This window comes from Oncorhynchus mykiss, chromosome 16 (assembly GCF_057628025.1).
Source record: "Oncorhynchus mykiss isolate SJ-2025 chromosome 16, ASM5762802v1, whole genome shotgun sequence".
NCBI lineage: Eukaryota > Metazoa > Chordata > Actinopteri > Salmoniformes > Salmonidae > Oncorhynchus > Oncorhynchus mykiss.
The window spans coordinates 30,733,811-30,755,687 of NC_143037.1; the positions used below are offsets into that span (position 1 = coordinate 30,733,811).

The 21,877-nt window shown below is 39.4% G+C and overlaps 1 protein-coding gene across 1 annotated transcript; it reads left to right on the forward strand.

Annotated features, from left to right (window-relative positions):
- The first annotated feature begins 4,286 nt into the window (after window positions 1-4,286).
- LOC110491801 (eukaryotic translation initiation factor 3 subunit L) lies at window positions 4,287-21,657 on the forward strand. The gene is made up of 15 exons (XM_021565566.3): window positions 4,287-4,454; window positions 5,043-5,085; window positions 5,323-5,533; window positions 12,862-12,941; window positions 13,789-13,850; window positions 14,030-14,099; window positions 14,209-14,282; window positions 15,497-15,668; window positions 15,902-16,056; window positions 18,976-19,146; window positions 19,968-20,101; window positions 20,405-20,578; window positions 20,765-20,954; window positions 21,098-21,178; window positions 21,420-21,657. The coding sequence occupies exons 1-15, from the start codon at window positions 4,425-4,427 to the stop codon at window positions 21,501-21,503; spliced, it is 1,731 nt and encodes a 576-aa protein (XP_021421241.1). The 5' UTR covers window positions 4,287-4,424; the 3' UTR covers window positions 21,504-21,657.
- The last annotated feature ends 220 nt before the right edge of the window (window positions 21,658-21,877 follow it).

The window sequence follows — 21,877 nt, forward strand, 5'->3', positions numbered from 1 at the left end:
TACGATCTTTGTCCCCATGTGCAGTTGCAAACCGTAGTCTGGCTTTTTTATGGCGGTGTGGAGCAGTGGCTTCTTCCTTGCTGAGCGGCCTTTCAGGTTATGTCGATAAAGGACTCATTTTACTGTGGATATAGATACTTTTGTACCTGTTTCCTCCAGCATCTTCACAAGGTCCTTTGCTGTTGTTCTGGGATTGATTTGCACTTTTCGCACCAAAGTGCATTAATCTCTAGGAGACAGAACGCGTCTCCTTACTGAGTGGTATGACGGCTGCGTGGTCCCATGGTGTTTATATTTGTGTACTATTGTTTGTACAGATGAACGTGGTACCTTCAGGCATTTGGAAATTGCTCCCAAGGATGAACCATCCACAGGTACACCTCCAATTGACTCAGATGTCAATTAGCCTATCAGAAGCTTCTAAAGCAATGACATAATTTTCTGTAATTTTACAAGCTGTTTAAAGGCACAGTCAAAACTTCTGTAAACTTCTGACCCATTGGAAATGTGATAGTGAATTATAAGTGAAATAATCTCTGTTAACAATTGTTGGAAAAATATCTTAAGTAATGCAAATGTCCTAACCAACTTGCCAAAACTATAGTTTGTTAACAATACATTTGTTGAGTGGTTGAAAAACGAGTTTTAATAATGACTCCAACCTAAGTGTATGTAAACTTTAGACTTCAACTGTACATGTACAGTCCATAATTACCTTCGACACAGGTGCCCCCGCACATTGACACAATGACTCTGTACCTGTACCCCCTGTATATAGCCTCACTATTGTTATTTACGGCTGCTCTTTAATTATTTGTTATTCTTCTCATATTTTTTTTTAGGTATTTTCTTAAAACTGCATTGTTGGTTAAGGGCTTGTAAAGTAAGCATTTCACTGTAAGGTTGTATTCGGCACATGTGACAAATAAAATGTGATTTGATATTCAACAACAAAAAAGTCTACCCCAAATAGAAGCACTTATGAGCTATGGAATCAAAGCTTCTGTTTGAAATCATCTGAAAGTGTTTTAAAATCAGCAGAAAAAGGGCAGTCAATATTTTCAGGTGATTTTATGTTCCATAAACAAGTAGCACTTACTGCATTGTGTAGGAAAGTCAAAGCTAGTATTAGGGTACCAATTGTGACCGGTTTGGTAGGGAAAAGGCCACAGTTGGAGACCTCTGGTAAAGGCTACTTACTGCTTACTCCATGATGCCTATCTTTACTGGAGCCCATTCATTTAGTAGGTAGTTCTCCAAGGAGTCCGACTAGTGATTTTCTAACCTGGGACGTGTTCATTTTAAATAGTCGGGTACACCAATTCATAGCTGTGCCGTTCGCGGCCAAGCCTTTTCCACAATCGATTGTGAAATAAGTATTGGTCTTCATGCTAATGTGAGTATGCAGCTTACGACTGAGGTGCTTGAGCTTGAGGAGTCGTCTTCCACCTTGTCAGCTGATTGTTGACATGAAAAAGGAGTGTGTGTTTAGTTAAAAAAAGCACACAACACATGAAAGCAGTTTATGTGGTCTTTCTTGGTACTCAAGAGCAGAGCCTAGTGGCAAAATACAGTTATGGCTACCCCAAAGAGAAGTACTTTTTCCAGCCAAAAATGCATTCTTCCATTTAAGGTAAATTTAATGTGAAGCTCGGAGAAAACCCCTGTTAAGAAATGCACCACAAAATGCTTGTCGTCGAGTGGCCATTAACAGCTACCACAACAAAAACTCTACATAGTTGTGTTCTGTGGATGTCACCGAGTAGGCTGATACCCCATTCTATGGGTGTACAATCCATAGTTCAACTTTACACTGCAATATGAATGTTCAATACAGACAATAGACTTACTAGAATAGAAAGAGTTCACGGTCAAAGTCCTGCAATTAGACTTACTAGAATAGGCTTACTAGAATAGAAAGAGCTCACGGTCAAAGTCCTGCAATTATAGCTAAGACAGTCATATTTGTGTAAACTCTGCACAGTTGTGTTCTGAGTGTCACTGAGTAGGCTGTAACCCCATTTCATGGGTGCACCATCCATAGTTTAGGCTGTAAAGTGAAATATGAATGTTCAATACAAACAATACTGACTTGGATGGTGATTTCCCACAGTCAAAGTCCTGCAATAAGCGCTAAGATCCTAATATTTGGGTAAACTCTTGAGAATTGTCCCCTGTGGCTGTCACTGAGTAGGCTGATACCCCATTTCATAGGTCAGGCTAAACAGTGCAATATGTATGTTCAATACACACAATAGACTGACTGGAAAGATGATTTCAAACAGCCAAAATCCTTCAATAAGCACTAGACAGTAATATTTGTGTAAACTCTACACAGTTGTGTTCTCTGGGTGTCACTGCGTAGGCTGATACTCCATTTCTTGGGTTTACCATCCATAGTTCTGCTGTACACTGCAATATAAATGTTCAATACACACAATAGACTGACTGAGATGGTGATTTCATAGTTAAGTCCTGCAATAAGAGCTAAGGTGCTAATATTTGTGTAAACTCTACATAGTTGTGTTTTGTGTCAGTTTCAATGAAGGCATTAAGGCGATCCGCCGATTGCACTATTGTTGCTCAAGAAAAAGTTGTTCATGACACACACGTGCCTGTGCCTACCATGCAGGCATTTGGTACATGAAAAATGTGTGAAGTTTTATCACTCAGTGCACACCGATCATGTCGAAAGAAAGGACTAATGGATATAAATGAAACAGATTGAGACAAACTTTGTTAAATAAGCATAAACAAATAGGTTGTACTTAATATAATAGCGTAATACAAAGAAAAACAAAATACTGTCCATAAAGTGTTAAAATGTGGGTTTGTTTTTATTTAAGAAAAATGCCTAAATGGTCTGGATGTCTATGTCATAGAGTAGAGGAAAGAGTCATGTACATTTAAATTCCATCTGACACATCGACAACTCACAATAAGAAATGCAAGGTTACAGCCAAGGGTAAATGTGTCTGCATAAGGCTACTAGTTACCGTGCAACACAAGTCAGAATGTTATCCTGTCAATGCAAATTCATGCCACCAGGTGTCAAGTTAAGCAACCTGATTTGTAGGGTGCTTACCTGACCATAGATAGCAATAGTAATACAACACAGGAGGTCGGTGGCACCTTAATTGGGGAGGACGGGCTCATGGTAATGGCTGGAGCAGAATAGTGGGATGGTATCAAATACATCAAACATGGTGTTCATGTATTTGATACCATTCCATTCACTCCGTTCCAGCCATTTATGAGCCATTCTCCTTTCAGCAGCCTCAAATGTAATATTTGTAGACACTAAGTCTATTTTTAGGCACCAACTACGCCATGATTTGTTGGACAAAGCCTATGGGGAAATGAATGGAGTTTTGGGATAAATGCCGAGCTCCATTGCAACATTTCAAAATATATTTTAAACTAGTATCTAACAATAAAAAGTTATACTGTAAATGCCTATAAAAATGTAGTGCATTCAGTATGCATATAAAAACACTGGACTATTGCATTTGAAAATATTTACATCAGACACTATTTAATATTATCAAATTATTCAGTTGTTATATTCAGTTGTTAGCGTGGAAAGTTATTACAATCATCTTACTACTTTGATAGAGGACTCTTCTTTATATCTGTGCCACAGTGTGTGACATAGATAATAAAAACAAGTTAAATAAATAATACAAATTAACTGTAAAAATTATACTCACAAAAGTTCCAAAGGAATGAGTCACTCTATGCATAACATAACGGGTGCATCAAAGCTGGGAATGAGACAGAAAAACAGCTTCTATCTCAAGGCCATCAGACTGTTAAACAGCCATCACTAACACAGAGAAGCTGCTGCCTCTCATTGGTCACTTTAATAAATGGATCACTAGTCACTTTAATAATGTTTACACACCTTGCATTACTCATCTCATATGTATATTTTATACCATCTATTGCATCTTGCCAATGCTGCTCTGTCATTGCTCATCCATATATTTATATATTCTTATTCCATTCCTTTACTTAGATTTGTCGTTTTTAGGCAGTTGTTGTGGAATTGTTAGATTACATGTTAGATGTTGCTGCACTGTCGGAAATAGAAGCACAAGCATTTCGCTACACTCGCAATAACATATGCTAACCATGTGTATGTGACCAATACAATTTGATTTTAACTTATTTTCGGGCATAACAACCCCCGTGCCAATATATCCAACAAAACAAAACACTGGCTTCTCCGGCATTATCACTTAAATACGGTCAATCGATTCCACGCCAGTAGCTCATCTGATCCTAATTTCATTCCGCCACAATCCCAGCATGCTGCTGTCTACTATTTGTTCTAGTTGCAAATCCATTTCCGGTTCCTTTCCCCGCTAGCTGCGTGGTTTTGTTAAGCACACACTTCTGTACGAGATTGGAAATATCCTAACATGTCGTACCAAACCGAAGAAACCGAAGAAGTACATACCAATTTTATGTTCTACAGTTTATTTTAGGTTATAGCGCGGTAACCTAATGTTGGCTATCCTCACCGGCTCATTACGAAGTAGAGGACGCCACATTAACTAGCTAACCATAGTTGCTAACATTAGCGGCATAGCTACCCAAGTTAGCTAGGCGGTTGATTTGATTATATTTTTTTCACATACTCATAAATTGTTGCTTTACATGTGCTTACTAGTGTTTGTTATGAATTAGCTAGTTAGCCAGTCATCCAGTTGGCGAAAACCACCTATTTTACCTTGCCTACGCAACGCGTAGCTAACGTTAACTCATGGGGGAGTAATGTCTGTCTGGCTTCTGAGTGATTTAAAAAAAAAATATCAGATACAAATATTTGCTGTTATCACATTGAATAGCTTTCAGAAGAAAAATACCCGGAAACGTTGGGCCGTAATTAGTTATTTAACTAGCTAAATATGTTGACATTTTAATTACTCTGGTTTCACCAACTAGGATTTGGACTTTGACTGCTTGTTAGTTAAAGAGGAAAGTCTCAACATATGTCATGTTGATTTGAATTGACATACTTTTCCATCTCTCCACAGTATGACCCTTATTCCTACACAAATGATGATTATCTCCATACTGGTGAGTGTAGTTTTGTCTAGATATGAGTGCATAAACAACACTCAAATGTCAGGCATGTGTTTCGTGTGTAGTCACTACATACGCCTCGCTCCATCAGTTAATTGTACCGCAAAGTAGACACCAAAAAAAATCACATCAATGATTCTATGGTAGAAACTTATTGCACATATCCCACCATTATCGTTTCGGTGCAACACTATTCCTTAAGAACCTCACCATTCCTCAATCTTCTTGCAGGTGACCCTAAAGCTGACCTGGCCTACGAGCGCCAGTACGAGCAGCAGACCTACCACGTCATCCCAGAGGTGATCAAGAACTTCCTGCAGTACTTCCACAAGACCATCTCAGACCTCATTGACCAGAAGGTGTACGAGCTGCAGGCCAACCGTGTGTCGAGCGAGAGCATTGAGCAGAAGATCTACGAAATCCAAGATGTCTACGAGAACAGGTACTGTCTTTTCTGTAGTTATCGTAACATTAATACAGTGCTGTCCCTTGACAAAATAAATCTGATGGGTCTAAATTTTGTATTATTTTCCAAATAGACACATTCTGTTTTAATAAAATCAACTATATATGCATTCTGATGCTTTTAAGAGCACTTATGTTGAAATAAGACACAAATGACTCGAGGGAGCCAGAGATCAGGATAACCAGAAGAAAGAAACCTTACCGTAATCAAAATTCCATCCAGGTTTAAATGAATGATACAATCCTAAAAACTAACTTCTTATGCTTGCCAACTATGTAAAAATAGCCTATGAAGCTAACGAATACAAACATTGCAGCCTGCAGGTAAATATCCTGATTAAAAAAATAAATTTCTTATAAAAAAATCACTATGGCTACAAATGGTCTGTCTGCAACAAACTTGAAACATATCGACTAACTTGAATCCTGTCGAAGCTCGCGCTAGCAAACTTGCAACATTGTATAACATATTGTGGGCCTTCAGTTTCCCACACCAATGAGCTTGGGACAGACACAGCTGTTGGTTATTTGTGCAAGGGATAAGAAGTAATCAGGTAGGTGTTAAATTTTTCCCTTTCATGCCGAGTGGTTAACGAAAGGGAGATTTTTAAAATACATTGAGGAACTATTGTCATTCTCAATGGATATAAAACACACTGTTGGCTTGCTGTTTAAGGTGAAAACATTACTTTGAGAAGCTCCACAGCTCATTGGTGGTGGTGTTAAGCCAGTCAGACATGCTATCAGTTCCCCAAATGGGCACATTTCTATGCCTACATTGGCGTGCAGGCCTACTTTGCATAATCGGGTGCGCATCCTTACTCAACATTGACAGGAGAGCTCCAAACAAAAGACTGACTAAATTGACAAGTTGTAAATGGAAGGAAATAAACCAAAACTTGTTTCTCAATTGTAGCATAGGTTGTGGACTCAGCAAACAGTGTCCACTCCGACAATGAGAACGGTAAAAGACTGGAATAATATGTTGAATGCATTAACAGAAGTGACCGTAACCAAAAACATTGTAGATTTGATATTATTGGAATTAACGGTAAATGTACTAGTGATATACAGTGCATTCTGAAATGTCAGAGCCCTTAACTTATCATTCTGTTACGTAAAAATTGCCTCATTCTACACACAATACTCCATATTTAAAGCAAAAACAGGTTTTTAGAAACGTTAGTGAATTTAACATACCTTATTTACATAAGTATTCAGGCCCTTTGCTATGAGACTTGAAATTGAGCTCAGGTGCATCCTGCTTCTATTGATTATCCTTCAGATGTTTCTACAACTTGATCTTCCATTTAAGAATGATGGAAACACACTTGTCTTTGGAACCTTAAATGCTGCAGAGAAGTTTTGGTACCCTTCCCCAGATCTGTGCCTCGACACAATCCTGTCTTAGAGATCTACAGACAATTCCTTCGACCTCATGGCTTGGTTTTTGCTCTGACATGCACTGTCAACTGTAGGACCTTTATATAGAGAGGTGTGTGCCTTTCCAAGTCATGTCCAATCAATTGAATTTACCACTTGATTGGACTCCAATCAAGTTGTAGAAACATCTCAAAGATGATCAATGGAAACAGGATGCACCTGAGCTCAATTTTGAGTCATAGCAAAGGGCCTGAATACTTGCTTAAATTTCTAAAAACCTTTGTCGTTTTTTTGCTTTGTCGTTATGTTTTTTTTATTTTTTTTACATCCATTTTAGAATAAGGCTGTAACGTAACAAAATGTGGAAAAAGTCAACGGGTCTGAATACTCCACGAATGCACTGTATATATGGGGGGAGGTTTTAGTGGGTGGAAGATTAGGACAATCTGAGGTTTACACAGTTGCAGCTACAGTATGCTTAACAGTGCAAATATTATAGTACAGCAATATGGACACTTAATCATCATGGGGCTTTTTAATGTTAAGTTTACCAACATTGGTTGTGGTATCATTATTGTAAGCGGGGAAATAAGCGTGTAACCAGTTAAAATTGTAATTGCTTAGCATATCATAAAAAAAAATGCATTTTTACCTGGCTAAAGTAATATAATATCTATTGTTTACAGGAATTTTTTTTTCTTTCTCGTGGGCAAAGAAACTCAAAATGGGTGAATTTAAAAAAAAATATTATCCAAAAAATGGATCCTTTAAAATATGCTGTTGGATAAAAAACAGATCTGGCTAATTAATCCACACTGCTTTGAAAATGTATCTAATTAATCTATTGGGCTCACAAGCAGCAAATTAATCTGTTATTATGATGGGAGATTATAATACGGTTTTAAGTGCCACAATGGATCGTAAAGGAAATCACACTACAAACTATCAACCTCATGCACTTAAGGAGATTATGAATATCATAAATACTTTAGAACTAGTGGTTATATGGAGCCTGAAAAACCCTGACCTAGTAACATATACATGGAGGAGGCTTAATCAAGCTAGCCATCGCGATTACTTCCAGGTCTCATTCTTGCATCCATCAAGTTAAAGTATGATGGGATCGAATATGATCGGCCCACCATCTAATTGGCCTCCATATAACTCTTAAAGAATTTCCACTTGGACGGGGATATTTTAAAATTAATCAAAGCCTGCTGGTTGACAATTTGTTTTTAACTAAGACAAAATAATTCAGAATTCACTTTCTACACATCATGGGTACCACATATTCTCTTATGAATGTATGGGATATGTAAATGTACATTTGTAGGCAATTCAATGCAATTCTCATTTAAAACAAAAGCCTACAAACAAGCAAGATTTCTGGCTCTCACAGACCTGTAACTTCTTCTTTAAGGGGCTCCTCTGTCTTCCGCTTCGTAAGAAGCATTTCAAGGTCCTGGAGTGGCCTAGCCAGTCTCCAGAACTCAACCCCATAGAAAATCTTTGGAGAGAGTTGAAAGTCCGTGTTGCCCAGCAACAGCCCCAAAACATCACTGCTCTAGAGGAGATCTGCATGGAGGAATCGGCCAAAATACCAGCAACAGTGTGTGAAAACCTTGTGAAGACTTACAGAAAGCGTTTGACCTCTGTCATTGCCAACAATAGGTATATAACAAAGTATTGAGAAACTTTTGTTATTGACCAAATACTTATTTTCCACCATAATTTGCAAATAAATTCATTAACAAACTGACCCTAGCCCCCCGACACACAAACTACTGCAGCATAAATACTGGACGCTGAGACAGGAGGGGTCAGGAGACATTGTGGCCCCATCCGATGAGACCCCCAGACAGGGCCAAACAGGAAGGATAATAACATCACCCACTTTGCCAAAGCTCTAGACAATATTGTGCTGCTGAGGTATAATAAACAGATATACCGTAATTTCCGGACTATAAGCCACTACTTTTTTCCCACGCTTTGAACCCCACGGCTTATACAATGACGCGGCTAATTTATAGATTTTTCCCGCTTTCACAAGATTCATGCCGCCAAAAAACTGAGCACTGTCACATGATGTGACGTAAATCGAGCGCGCTCAAACTTCCCATCATTCTGATTACGGTAGTCATTTTGTCACCCACATCATGGCAGACACGGAGAAATGCATATGATGCAGCTTTCAAGTTGAAGGCGAGCGATCTGGCTGTTGGAAAAGGAAATGGAGCTGCTGCACGGGAGCTTGGCCTTAATGAGTCGATGATAAGACGTTGGAAACAGCAGCGTGAGGAACTGACTCGGTGCAAAAAGACAACAAAAGCTTTGAGGGAAGAAAAGCAGATGGCCCGAACTAGAAAATGAGCTTGAAAACTGGTTCAACACACAGAGAGCAGACGGCCGAGGTGTTTCAACTGTGCAGATCCGACAAAGCCCAAACAATCGCCGCCGCAATGAAGTTTGAGGATTTTAGAGGTGGACCATCGTGGTGTCTAAGATTTATGATACGTAAAGGCCTGTCCATCAGGGTTACGGACGAGTCTGTGTCAGCAGCTCCCTCCCGACTACGAGGAAAAAGTTTCAAACTTCCGCAAATTCACTGATGCAAAGATAGAGGAGCATTCCACGATATCATAAATATGGATGAGGTTCCTCTGATGTTTGCCCTGCCTTTCACTCTGACTGTCAACAGGAAAGGCGACTCATCCGTCAAAGGATGGATGACGGAAGGTCTAATGCATGAATGGCATACAGAGTGAGAATCACTCTGAGAGCATCAGGTGACCACTTGCGCAATGTAGCCGCTTACGGGTGTTCTTCAACAAACTACGTCACAATGCTGTAGACACCTTGGGGAATACAGAGAAAAAGTAATCTGGTTGATAGCCCATTCACTGCTCAATAGGGACGCATTGGAACGCAGTGCTTTCAAAACATGAGGCACTTCCGGATTGGATTTTTCTCAGGCTTTCGCCTGTAATATCAGTTCTGTTATACTCACAGACAATATTTTTACAGTTTTGGAAACTTTAGTGTTTTCTATCCTAAGCTGTCAATTATATGCATATTCTAGCATCTTGTCCTGACAAAATATCCCGTTTCCTACTGGAACATTATTTTTCCCAAAATGAAAATACTGCCCCCTAGTCACAAGGTTAAAAGCCTCTTTATTTTTGTTACAAGCCGTGTTTTGTTTAAAAGCCTATTTATTTTTATTACAAGCCGTGTTTTGTTAACGCCTATTTATTTTTGTTACAAGCCGTGTTTAGTTTAAAAGCCTATTAATTTAAATTTTTGTAAAAAGCCGTGTTTCGTTTAAAGGCTGTGTAAACACCTGCGGCTTATAGACATGTGCGGCTTATTTATGTACAAAATACATATATTTTTTTAATTCAGTGCGTGCGGCTTATATTCAGGTGCGCTTAATAGTCCAGAAATTACGGTATATATAGAGTACAGGGAAAATAAGGTTGAATATATTATTTTAGACATACTACACCTACTGTCTCTTTTTTATATTATGACATTTCAGCTAGATCTACGGTCTCTATTATATTACAACAGACCAGCTGTATCTACTGTTTCCATTTCACTTTGGCAATTGTTGTGGGTCGGCCCTCCCCTCAACAGCCTCAAATAGGCTATTTCATTTGGGGGTGGGGTGGGGTGGGGCGGCAGACACACGCATCTCACATTTCATGACATGACATGTTTATATATTGCTACTAAAATGTAAAAATCACAAATAATATTTTATATTATTAATTTCAAACAAGGGCATTAGCATGAGAAGAAATTACCAGTCCAAAACGGTGACATTGTTCCTCTTTTGCAGGCACGTTACAGATTATACACAGTGGCTACAACGGTGTCCTCTCCGTTCCAAAAATATTCCTCCACTTGGGAATCGCTAAATTAATCCTCCTACAACAATCTGTCTCACTTTTCCGATTAATTTATTCTAAAATTGTGTGTACATCTGTATATCTAGACTTAGATTTAGCTTTCCCTGACTTAGTCGCCATACTGATTGATATATAAACAGCTGAATCTGTACGTTTACCAAAACAACGCTATGCGTAAAATGCGTAGCTCCTTCCGGAATAAAACTTCAATAGCAAATGACTCTCTTTACGCTGGAGTTTACGACATGGGTTGGTCTTCCAACACACAACCACATACTGCCGTTAGCTCAGCTCATTGGCTATCTACCCAGCTAGATTTCAAGACGATCAGTGGTCATTGGGTTAAAATACAGTCAATCAACGAAACAGCGGGCAAATCATTGGTGCACAGTGATGTCATTACTTGTTGTCTTCAAATCGGTTTCTTTCAGTCAATACATCCTGTGAAATGGCCCATCAGGTTTGGTTGTGTTACAAACAAACCAGTTGATTGCAATGAAACCAAACATGACTGGAAAAGTCACGTTCTGTGTGGGTTATTTACCTGGAATGTGTCGTCGAAAATGGAATGAGACGGAATTCACAACACAAGCGGTTCACAAAATGTTTTGTTAGGTTATAAAAATGGATTTTATCAAACAAAATATCATTCATTGTGTACCAATGAGCATTGGGATTGCAAACGGACGAAGATCGTCAAAGGTAAATTATTTATGCAGTATGTGATTTTGTTACGCCTGTGCTGGTTGAAATTGTTTTTTTTATGGGGCTCTATCCTCAGATAATCGCATCGCAGTAAATCCTTTTTTAAATCTAACAACGCAGTTGGATTAGCAAGATTCTAGGCTTTCTATACATGTGAGACACTTGTATTTTCATGAATGTTTAATATGACTATTAATGTAGCGATCACTGTATGTTGTGGAATTTCAGCCCGCTACCGGGTTCCGTGCTCAGAGAGGTTAAGCAATGGCTTTTTTCTGGCCACTCTTCCGTAATCACTAACCTTTGATCTTCATCAGATGACACTCCTAGGACTTCATGTTACACAATACATGTATGTTCGATAAAGTTCATATTTATATCCCAAAATCTCAGTTTACATTGGCGCGTTATGTTCAGTTATGTTTTGTTTCCAAAACATCCGGTGATTTTGCAGAGAGCCACGTCAATTTACAGAAATACTCATAATTAACATTGGTAAAAGACAAGTGTTATGCATGGATTTATAGATACATTTCTCCTTAATTAATGCAACCGCTGTGTCAGATTTCAAAAAAGCTTTACAGAAAAAGCACACCATGCAATAATCTGAGTATAGCGCTCAGAGACCAAAACAAGCCATACAGATACCCACCATGTTGTGGAGTCAACAGAAGTCAGAAATAGCATAACTATTCACTTACCTTTGATCTTCATCAGAATGCACTCCCAAGGAATCCTAGTTGCACAAATGTTTGTTTTGTTCGATACAGTCCATTTATGTCCAAATACATCCTTTTTGTTCGCGTTTAGTTCACAAATCCAAATTCACAGGGGGCACGCACTTAGTTCAGACGACGTTTCTACGAACTGTAATGGAACTATGTCAAACGATGTATAGAATCAATCTTAAGTCTCTTTTTATCATAAATCTTCGATAATATTCCAACCGGACAATTCCTTTGTCTTTAGAAAGGAAAAGGAACGCAGCTAACTCTCACGGGCGAGCGCGAGACTGAGCTCATGGCTTTTCTTCCAGACACCTGACTCAAACAGCGCTCATTCTCTCCCCCTTCACAGTAGAAGCCTGAAACAATGTCCTAAAGACTGTTGACATCTAGTGGAAGCCTTAGGAAGTGCAATCAGACCAAATATTCCATATTTTTGCAATTCGTTCCATCTCGTGTGTTGTGTATATATATGCTATTGCTCGGCCCAAAAAAGTTCTCAGTCAACTAATTGGGGTCTGTCATTTTAAAACACTTAAGTTTAAAGTTGTAATTTTACACATTTTTCCCTCTCTCCTTAGCTGGAACAAGCTGACTGACCGCTTCTTCAAAACATCTCCCTGGCCAGAGGCTGAGGCCATCGCTTCCCTCGTTGGAAACGGTGAGTGCGCCAGTCTACTGCTGTTTCTCCTTCCAGTTTGGGCACAAGCCGTTCAGATGATCGTGGACACGAGTGGTGGTAGTTAGTAGTACTAAGTAGAAGACATTATTATCTCTCCGGGGTTAATTGGTTTTGCAGCAGAATCATATCCAAAAAGACATCACACAAGAAGTGTGACACAAAATTACGTGGACCACACATTTATTGGACAAAGTTGCTGGAATTAACAAAATTTCAAGTTATTGTAGTGTGGCGTGCAGTAGTAACATGCGTCTTTTAAAAAAAAAATGCTATAGCAGCATGATTGAATGTCTTTATTTGTTGTTTTGGCAACGGTGGACAGAGAAATGTGGACCTGATGGTAGGAGTTTAAACTTTAAACAGGATGTCTAGTGTCCATTAGGGTGTTCTCTGCTTTCTTTAGAGCTGTTTGCTTTTAAAGTGGAGACTATGTGGTTCACAAACTAGATTGCCGCCTCTGTAGAGTATTCATGTTGTTGCTGTTTTCCATTGACAATGAAGTGGGAAGAATGCATAGGTTAATGTTTGTCATGAGTCTTGCCTTGGAAGCGGAAAAAGCCATTTCTGCTCAATGGGCCAGCTGCACTCAAAATGGTCTATATTGTAAAAATGTGTTATTTGGTTTTAATTTAGGGTTATGCATTAGGGTTTAAAGTGTGGTTAGGGTTAAAATCAGATTTTATGACTTTGTGCCAGCTGTTGACCACTGCAGAGCTGCCTCCAGGCCAAGATTCATTACAATAAATGCCAACAAGCAAAGAAGGCAAAGAATGTTGTGCCAGTCTATCTTGTTGCGCTTGCTCACTTTTGCTGTTGGCCCATTCAGATGCTGTGTTCTTGATCCTGTATAAGGAGTTGTACTACAGACACATCTATGCTAAAGTCAGTGTGAGTATCTATCCTGCCACAGAACCATTGTTTAACACCTATCAGCTTTAAATTATACATCTTACATCTCCTGTCCTGGATGGATTTAATCCAATGGATTTACAGTGCACAGAACTATAATAATGTCACTACTTGGAAGACTTTACTTAAATAATGCTTTTGTGTTCTTTGACCATTAGGGAGGACCCACTCTCGACCAGAGATTTGAGTCTTACTACAATTACTGCAACCTCTTCAACTACATTCTAAGTAAGTTTGAGTACTAAATATTTGTTGTCTTAATATATTTTCATAGTACACTGTGTTACATTGGACGTTTTCAATGCCTCAATAAGAAGGTATATATTGTTCTATATAGATGCAGATGGACCCGCCCCCTTGGAGCTACCCAACCAGTGGCTCTGGGACATTATTGATGAATTCATTTATCAGGTAAGTTAACATAGTTTGGTATGTTGCATGTGTATTAGTTTTTCAGCTTCAAAATGTACACTACCGTTCAAAAGTTTAGGGTCACTTAGAAATGTCATTTTTTTTAGAAAAGGCTATTTTTTGTCCATTAAAATAACATTAAATTGATCGGAAATACAGTGTAGATGTTAATGTTGTAAATGACTACTGTAGCTGGAAATGGCAGATTTTTACGGTAAATCTACATAGGTGTACAGTGTCCCGTTATTAGTAACCATCACGCCTGTTCCAATGGCACATTGTGTTAGCTACTCCAAGTTTATCATTTTAAAAGGCTAATTGATCATTAGAAAGCCCTTTTGCAATTGTGTTAGCACAGCTAGTACTGTTCTGATTATAGAAGCAATAAAACAGGCCTTCAGACTAGTTGAGTATCTGGAGCATTTGTAGGTTCGATTACAGGCTCAAAATGGCCAGAAACAAAGCACTTTCTTCGGAAACTCATCAGTCTATTCTTGTTCTGAGAAATGAAGGCTATTCCATGCGAGAAATTGCCAAGAAACTGAAGATCTCGTACAATGCTGTGTACTACTGCCTTCACAGAACAGCACAAACTGGCCCTAACCAGACTAGAAAGAGGAGTGGGAGGCCCTGGTGCACAACTGAGCAAGAGGACAAGTACATTAGAGTGTCTAGTTTGAGAAACAAACGCATCGCAAGTCCTCAACTGGCAGTTTCATAAAACAGTTCCCGCACAACACATTTTGAGCCTGTTATCGAACCCACAATTGCTGATGCTCCAGATTCTCAACTAGTCTAAAGAAAGTCAGTTGTATTGCTTATTTAATCAGCACAAGTTTCCAGCTGTGCTAATATAACTGGAAAATGGTTTTCTAATGATCAATTAGCCTTTTAAAATCAAATTTTGATTAGCTAACACAATGTGGACACAGGAGTGATGGTTGCTGATAATGGGCCTCTGTACACCTATGTAGATATTCCATAAAAAATCTGCTGTTTCCAGCTACAATAGTCCCTTACAACATTAAACATTTCTACACTGTATTTCTGATCAATTTGATGTTATTTTAATGGACCAACATTTTTGCTTTTCTTTCAAAAACAAGGACATTTCGAAGTGACATTCATTTGGTACCCCTCTGTCTTGAAGCTGCTATGACGCATGGAATTGTGACTGCATTTGAATAACAAGTTCACTCTTCTTCCCCAACCAGTTCCAGTCGTTCAGCCAGTATCGCTGCAAGACAGCCAAGAAGTCTGAGGAGGAGATTGAGTTCCTGAGGAACAACCCCAAGATCTGGAATGTCCACAGCGTTCTAAACGTGCTCCACTCGCTGGTGGACAAGAGCAACATCAACCGCCAGCTGGAGGTCTATACCAGTGGAGGTAAAGAAGTTACAGCTGTAGATGCATTGTATATGCATTGATATATTGTTGCTTATTGTTGTAACAATATATTGTTTGTAGTGATATATTATGACATAACGATATATAATTTGTAGCAAAATATTTTGACATTTTCTTACACCACATGATCAATACTGAATGGTTGATGCAGTCCATGGTTCCTGTGCGACAGCTCTAACGACAGCTCTAACAGGTTGTGTTTTGTGTCGCAGGCGATCCAGAGAGTGTGGCTGGCGAGTATGGCCGTCATTCCCTATATAAGATGCTGGGGTACTTCAGCCTGGTGGGGCTGCTGAGGCTACATTCTCTGCTCGGGGACTACTACCAGGCCATCAAAGTCCTGGAGAACATCGAGCTCAACAAGAAGGTACACTGGCCACTGTATAGTAATACTGTCAATGTTCATACAGTACAGCTGGAGATGCATCTCCAAATTGAAGCAAATGTATTAGTCAGGTACACATATTATACAGATGTTATAATGGGTGTAGTGAAATGCTTACGTTCCTAGCTCCAACAGTGCAGTAATATCTAACAATAGGAAAGGAATATAGGAATATTAGAACGAGCAATGTCAGGGTTCGGAATATATGTATATGATGGTGTGTGTCATGGACAGCATATGAATCGAAAAGGTGTGCACAGCAGTAATTATATAGGATGAGCCTTAACTAGAATACAGATATATACATATCTAGGGTTTCTGTTTGGAAAATGTGGCGCTGGATAACGTGACCGGGAAGGTTTTAATTTTCCGGACCCATATGCACCCATTAGGGTGTCCACCCTCGGTGCTCAGAATGACACAAATCACATTTAAAATATGGTAGTGCATTTTAACAGAACAGGCAGCTCATGTAATGAAACAGCCAATAAAACATGTTCTAACATTTGTCAAAATACAATTCGCGGATGAACACCTTTCTAAAACAGCGCACATGAGAAAACGCCATTCTAAACAGTGCACCTGATAGCAGTTCCGTATGTGACTGTGGTGAAAATCTCAGTTAAAATCTTAGAGGGGGAATCTAAAGATGCAACAACTAGGATGGGTTGCTAATAAGACTAGGATTGTGCCTTTGGATTCTGGACAAAGAAAGAAAGTTGATATGAAAACAAATATAACAGGACATAAATGGCATGGCTGTGGGTCCAATAGAGAAGTACATGGAAATACATTTGCCAAAATTATATAACTACTCCTGTTTACACAGAAATAAATAAAATTATTCAAAATACTTCACCAGAAAGAAAGCATGACTTAGCCACAGAGGAATAGAGGTTCATTATCTAATTAAATAACATTTCTGTGGATTGTTTAAAATCACAAGCTCGTAAGCCTACGCTTATTTGAAAAGCCTGAATTATTGAGTTGTGGGTGTCAGTGAAAAGCATCTAAAATATGTGTGAAGATAATGTCTTGGGTATAATTTAAAATGTTTAGACAAGACGAAGGGCTATGGTTCTTGACTATCGGTGAGTCTCTTTCCAGAATGGCTCAGCTGTGTCCCGCCATTTCTTGCGCATTCATTGTGTGAATTGTGTTTGCCCTTTGATAAATACATACAGTATGTAATGGGGAATAGATTTGTATGTCACCAGTAGTAAATGTACTGTTAATCCACATAATTTGCTTACATAAACTGTTCTTAATTTATGTGTTAATTACAAGTAATTTACCATTCTCATTCTCGAGGGGAAATGTTGTTTTCAGAGTTCACAACCTGCTGCAGTTGTGGGAAATAAGTTTTGGTTTATTTCATAACCATAAAGATTTGTGTACTTTTTTAAATTTAGTCTTGTTTGGTGTGCTCCATATGAGCAATGAGATGGCTTGTTTCTCTGAGCACGCATAAGTACCTGGCCAATTGCAGGGAAATGTAGGAAAGGGTTTTTTAAACATCTATTGCGAATTATATTAAAACTCTAGTTCCTCACAGTACACTATTTAAAAAATCGTTCCAACAAGCTCCCCCTCGATAGCCACCACTCTGTGAAAGAGCTATGTAAGTTATAGGTGTACTACTGCATTGGCCTATAGGCTATGAGGTCCATGCGCTCATTTATTTAGCACCAATGGATCACAGTATATCAATGTGTCTAAATGGCAGAGGCTGGTAATCTTGAAATAGTTGACTTAACTTTTAGATATTTGTAATTCTAATTGAGATTTTTATGATTAACCACCTGGCAATGATTTTGAGAAATGAACATGTTGTTATTGTTCCATGAAAACGTGCATATAAAAATCATAACTGGAATGCAGAACGGTAGAAATGGTAGGATAAATTGTAATCTTCCCTTAACTTGAAACTCACATGCTGCCGAAGTCTTTATAAAAGAAGTCTTTATAAAATATTTGCCTCCACATTTCCATAGCCGGATTTTGCCTATAGGCTACTTTGAGGTGAGGTAAGAGCAAGGTAAGACATGCCTCATAATATGAAATAAGACATTCACGTTTCAAATAAAGTATGTTTTTTAAAATGCATACGGCCTCCAGCTCACATTGTAAAGTGGTGTGAGGCACACTTCAATTACCAGTTGAGAAGTCAAAATAGGCTCTGTATGCTGTGCGTGTCTGATAGTCATCATGCATCTTATTTATCAAAAAGCTAACAAAGATACACACGGAACAATGTAATTCCCCCCAAAAATAAATATGCTAATTAATCTATAGACTGATAAGCATGACTGTCAAATGTGTTTTCCATCAACTGGTATTTCATCAATTAATAAAAAGCATTCTTAAACAGTTTTTTCCCCCTCCTGGGGATTTTGGTCGGCAACAGTTTAATCAATCGACTTTTCATATAAAAAAAATTTGGCCAAGTGGTTAGAGCGTTGGGCCAGTAACCAAAAGGTTTCTGGATCATATCCCCGAGCTGTAAACATTATTTGACTTGTATTCAATGACTATGTACATAGGGCAGCAGTCTCTAGCGTGCAGGGTTGAGTACCGGGTGGTAGCCGGCTACTAAGTTACTGAAGTTCAGGGCAGGGTACTGGTCTGAGGCCGGCTAGTAGTTACTATTTAACAGTCTGATGCCCTGGAGATAGAAGCTGCTTTTCAGTCTCGGGTCCCAGCTTTGATGCACCTGTACTGTCTCCGTATCTATCCCCAAATGCCCACTCTCTGATATTGACAGACCTACGAATGAAGGGGTGGGCCTTAACTGTTGAGACACCTCTATCCATATTTCTACTCCATATTTCTCTCTTCAATTGATTCCCTGTTTGCTCTAACCCACTCACTGCCCTCTACTTTATATTTAATCTCTCTTAGAGTATGTACTCTCGTGTGCCTGAGTGCCAGATCACCACCTACTACTACGTGGGCTTTGCCTACCTGATGATGAGGAGGTACCAGGATGCCATCCGTGTCTTTGCCAACATCCTACTCTACATCCAGAGGACCAGGAACATGTTTCAGAGGTCCACCTATAAATATGAGATGGTCAGTGACAATGTTTGTGCGCATGCACCTTCCGGACTGCCGCACAGAAGAAATGCCAGCCCGCGCAGATGTTGATATTGTTAGCAAATTATTGCCATGTTATAGCTATTTCTTTGTTCAGCCATGGGCGAGTGATTGCTTCCATCAATTACTTTCTTTGAAAAGTAAGTTTGGCAAGAGCTTTGTTTTTGTCTTAAAGGGGTATTTTGAGACACGCTTGAATTTGAAAAGTGCTTTCTTGCATCATACAATTCAATTTCCAGTCACGTATTAGGCCCATGGTGTTAACACACCATTTTCTATTTTTAGACATGTGACTTGAGCTTTCAGACAACTAAACAGAAAAAGGTTCATGTCAAACCCTTCGTAATGTTTTTTACATCTAATAGAATAAGCCAACATTGAACACCATAAAGGCCACTATAGGCTGAAATCAATAGCTATTTCCATATGAAAATGGATGCCTTGTTTTTGTTAGTAGGCCACTGATAGGCCTAATAGGCTCAAATAGCCTCAGTAGTTTACTTGGCAAATGTCTAAAATTAACTGGAAGCGGGTACATCGTCCGTGTAAGTAAATGCACACAGGAAGTTGCACAGAATGCTCACAATGTTAAAGTTTCTGCTCACAAGACTTACAATGTTCTCAGTAATATATTTTTCTTAGGGGAATATTGGTCAGTGGGCCTAACTACATTACTGATTATGATTAACATCTCCCTCTCAGAACTGGGTGATGTTCATTAGTGCACATAATGGAAAACTTTTTAAAATGAAGACGACCCTGGTAATTGGTTGAGTCCCTTCTTCCTGCTCCTCCAGATCAGCAAGCAGAACGAGCAGATGCACGGGCTGTTGGCAATAGCCCTGACCATGTACCCCATGCGCATCGACGAAAGCATCCACACTCAGCTCAGGGAGAAGTATGGAGACAAGATGCTTCGCATGCAGAAGGGGTGAGCGAGAGAAAGTCTACACTTACTACCACACTTTGGGAACTCTAGGGGCTAGAGGAATTTATAGGCCCAAGACCTATGTGGAGATCTGACAGACAGGATTTGTTTGGTCTAAGCAATATAGTGAAACTTCCACCTGGATTATCAGAGGGCGAGGTGGAGCTATTACCATATTGCTTACTTGCACCTGTCAAATCCACTCAGATTGCCACAGGTGCACAGTGTGTAAGGGTCTACAGTTCGATTTTGAATTGGGCCATAGTTGGTGTTTGAGACTTGACTGACATGACTTTGTGACCTCAGAGACCTGCAGGTGTTTGAGGAGCTCTTCAGCTTTGCCTGTCCCAAGTTCCTGTCCCCGGTGGTGCCCAACTACGATAATGTGCTCCCCAACTACCACAAGGAGCCCTTCCAGCAGCAGCTCAAGGTGTTCGCTGAGGAGGTGCAGCAACAGGCGCAGCTCTCTACCATCCGCAGGTAACGAGTTATCTCTGAGAGTCTGGTGAGCTGCTACAGTCAGTCAAGTTCAGCACCTCCCTGTTTCACTTCGTTTCAAAATATTTCTCCCTACTGATCATGACCCAGCTCTCTAGCATTGCTCTCTAACATGGTTCCTTGGTTTCCCCCTCTAACCTCACACTGCTTCATTTCTCTGCTGTACAGTTTCCTGAAGCTCTACACCACCATGCCTGTGGCCAAGCTGGCAGGGTTCCTGGACATGACTGAGCAGGAGTTTCGCATCCAGCTTCTGGTCTTCAAACACAAGATGAAGAACCTGGTGTGGACCAGCGGCATCTCTGCCTTGGACGGAGAATTCCAGTCCGCCTCCGAGGTCGACTTCTACATCGACAAGGTGTGTGTGTGAGATGTCGTTACACAGAGCCCACTCACCTCGTTTTAGATTCTGTTTAATGTATTAACTCCGTCAATATGGAATTAACTCTTTGGACATAATGTAGTGAAGTAACTTGTATTCATTGTCTTATGTGCCTGTAGGACATGATCCACATCGCAGACACCAAGGTGGCCCGTCGCTATGGAGACTTCTTCATCAGACAGATCCACAAGTTTGAGGAGGTGAGAAATTATACATTTTCAAATTACTTTACAGCAGAATTTCCAGGTAGCAACAGTCTGTTTACCTTTATCATAGTATTTCTGTTATATTGCAGACGTTTGCTTCTGTATTTAATTATATATTTTTAGGTCACAGAATAGGAACGTTAAAGGCTCCTATCTGCAATTGAATTTGGTTTATTCCAGTAAAAATGTAAAATAAATGTTTAGTCAGTTTGTACTTGTGTTATTCACCATGCAGTTGAACAGAACGCTGAAGAAGATGGCCATGAGTGGAGCCAGCACCAACGCCACAGCTGCCACCACAACCACCCGGGCCACATGAGTCTGACCTCTGATTTACAGCCACTAAATCTGGCCTACCTGGCTCTCTATTTCTTGGCTCTGTTGATCCTCCAACAGAACGATTGATAATGCTTTTTTTATTTAACAATAAAGGATGAAGTGGTGAGCTAAAAGCCATATTTTGTTGGGTTGCACATGGAGTCATTGTGATAATTTATATATCAAATGGGTGTACTGTGATTTTAGTACCCTCAAACAGTACAGTAGTTAATGAACTAAATCAGAACCACTAGATGGCAACATTTAGCTATCAATATCTTTACTCTCAAGTGCCACCAGTTATTTATAGGACCTCAGAGTTTTGTATTATATTTTATTTCAACTGCTATGAGATTAGATATTAATTTACACTGA

What these genes read in the sequence shown, in the direction of transcription:
- LOC110491801 (XM_021565566.3), top strand. Translation starts at nt 4,425, where the DNA reads ATGTCGTACCAAACCGAAGAAACCGAAGAA. An exon ending in CCACCTATAAATATGAGATG is followed by an intron (nt 19,147 to 19,967) that starts GTCAGTGACAAT and finishes CTGCTCCTCCAG; the next exon opens with ATCAGCAAGCAGAACGAGCA. An exon ending in TCGACTTCTACATCGACAAG is followed by an intron (nt 20,955 to 21,097) that starts GTGTGTGTGTGA and finishes ATGTGCCTGTAG; the next exon opens with GACATGATCCACATCGCAGA.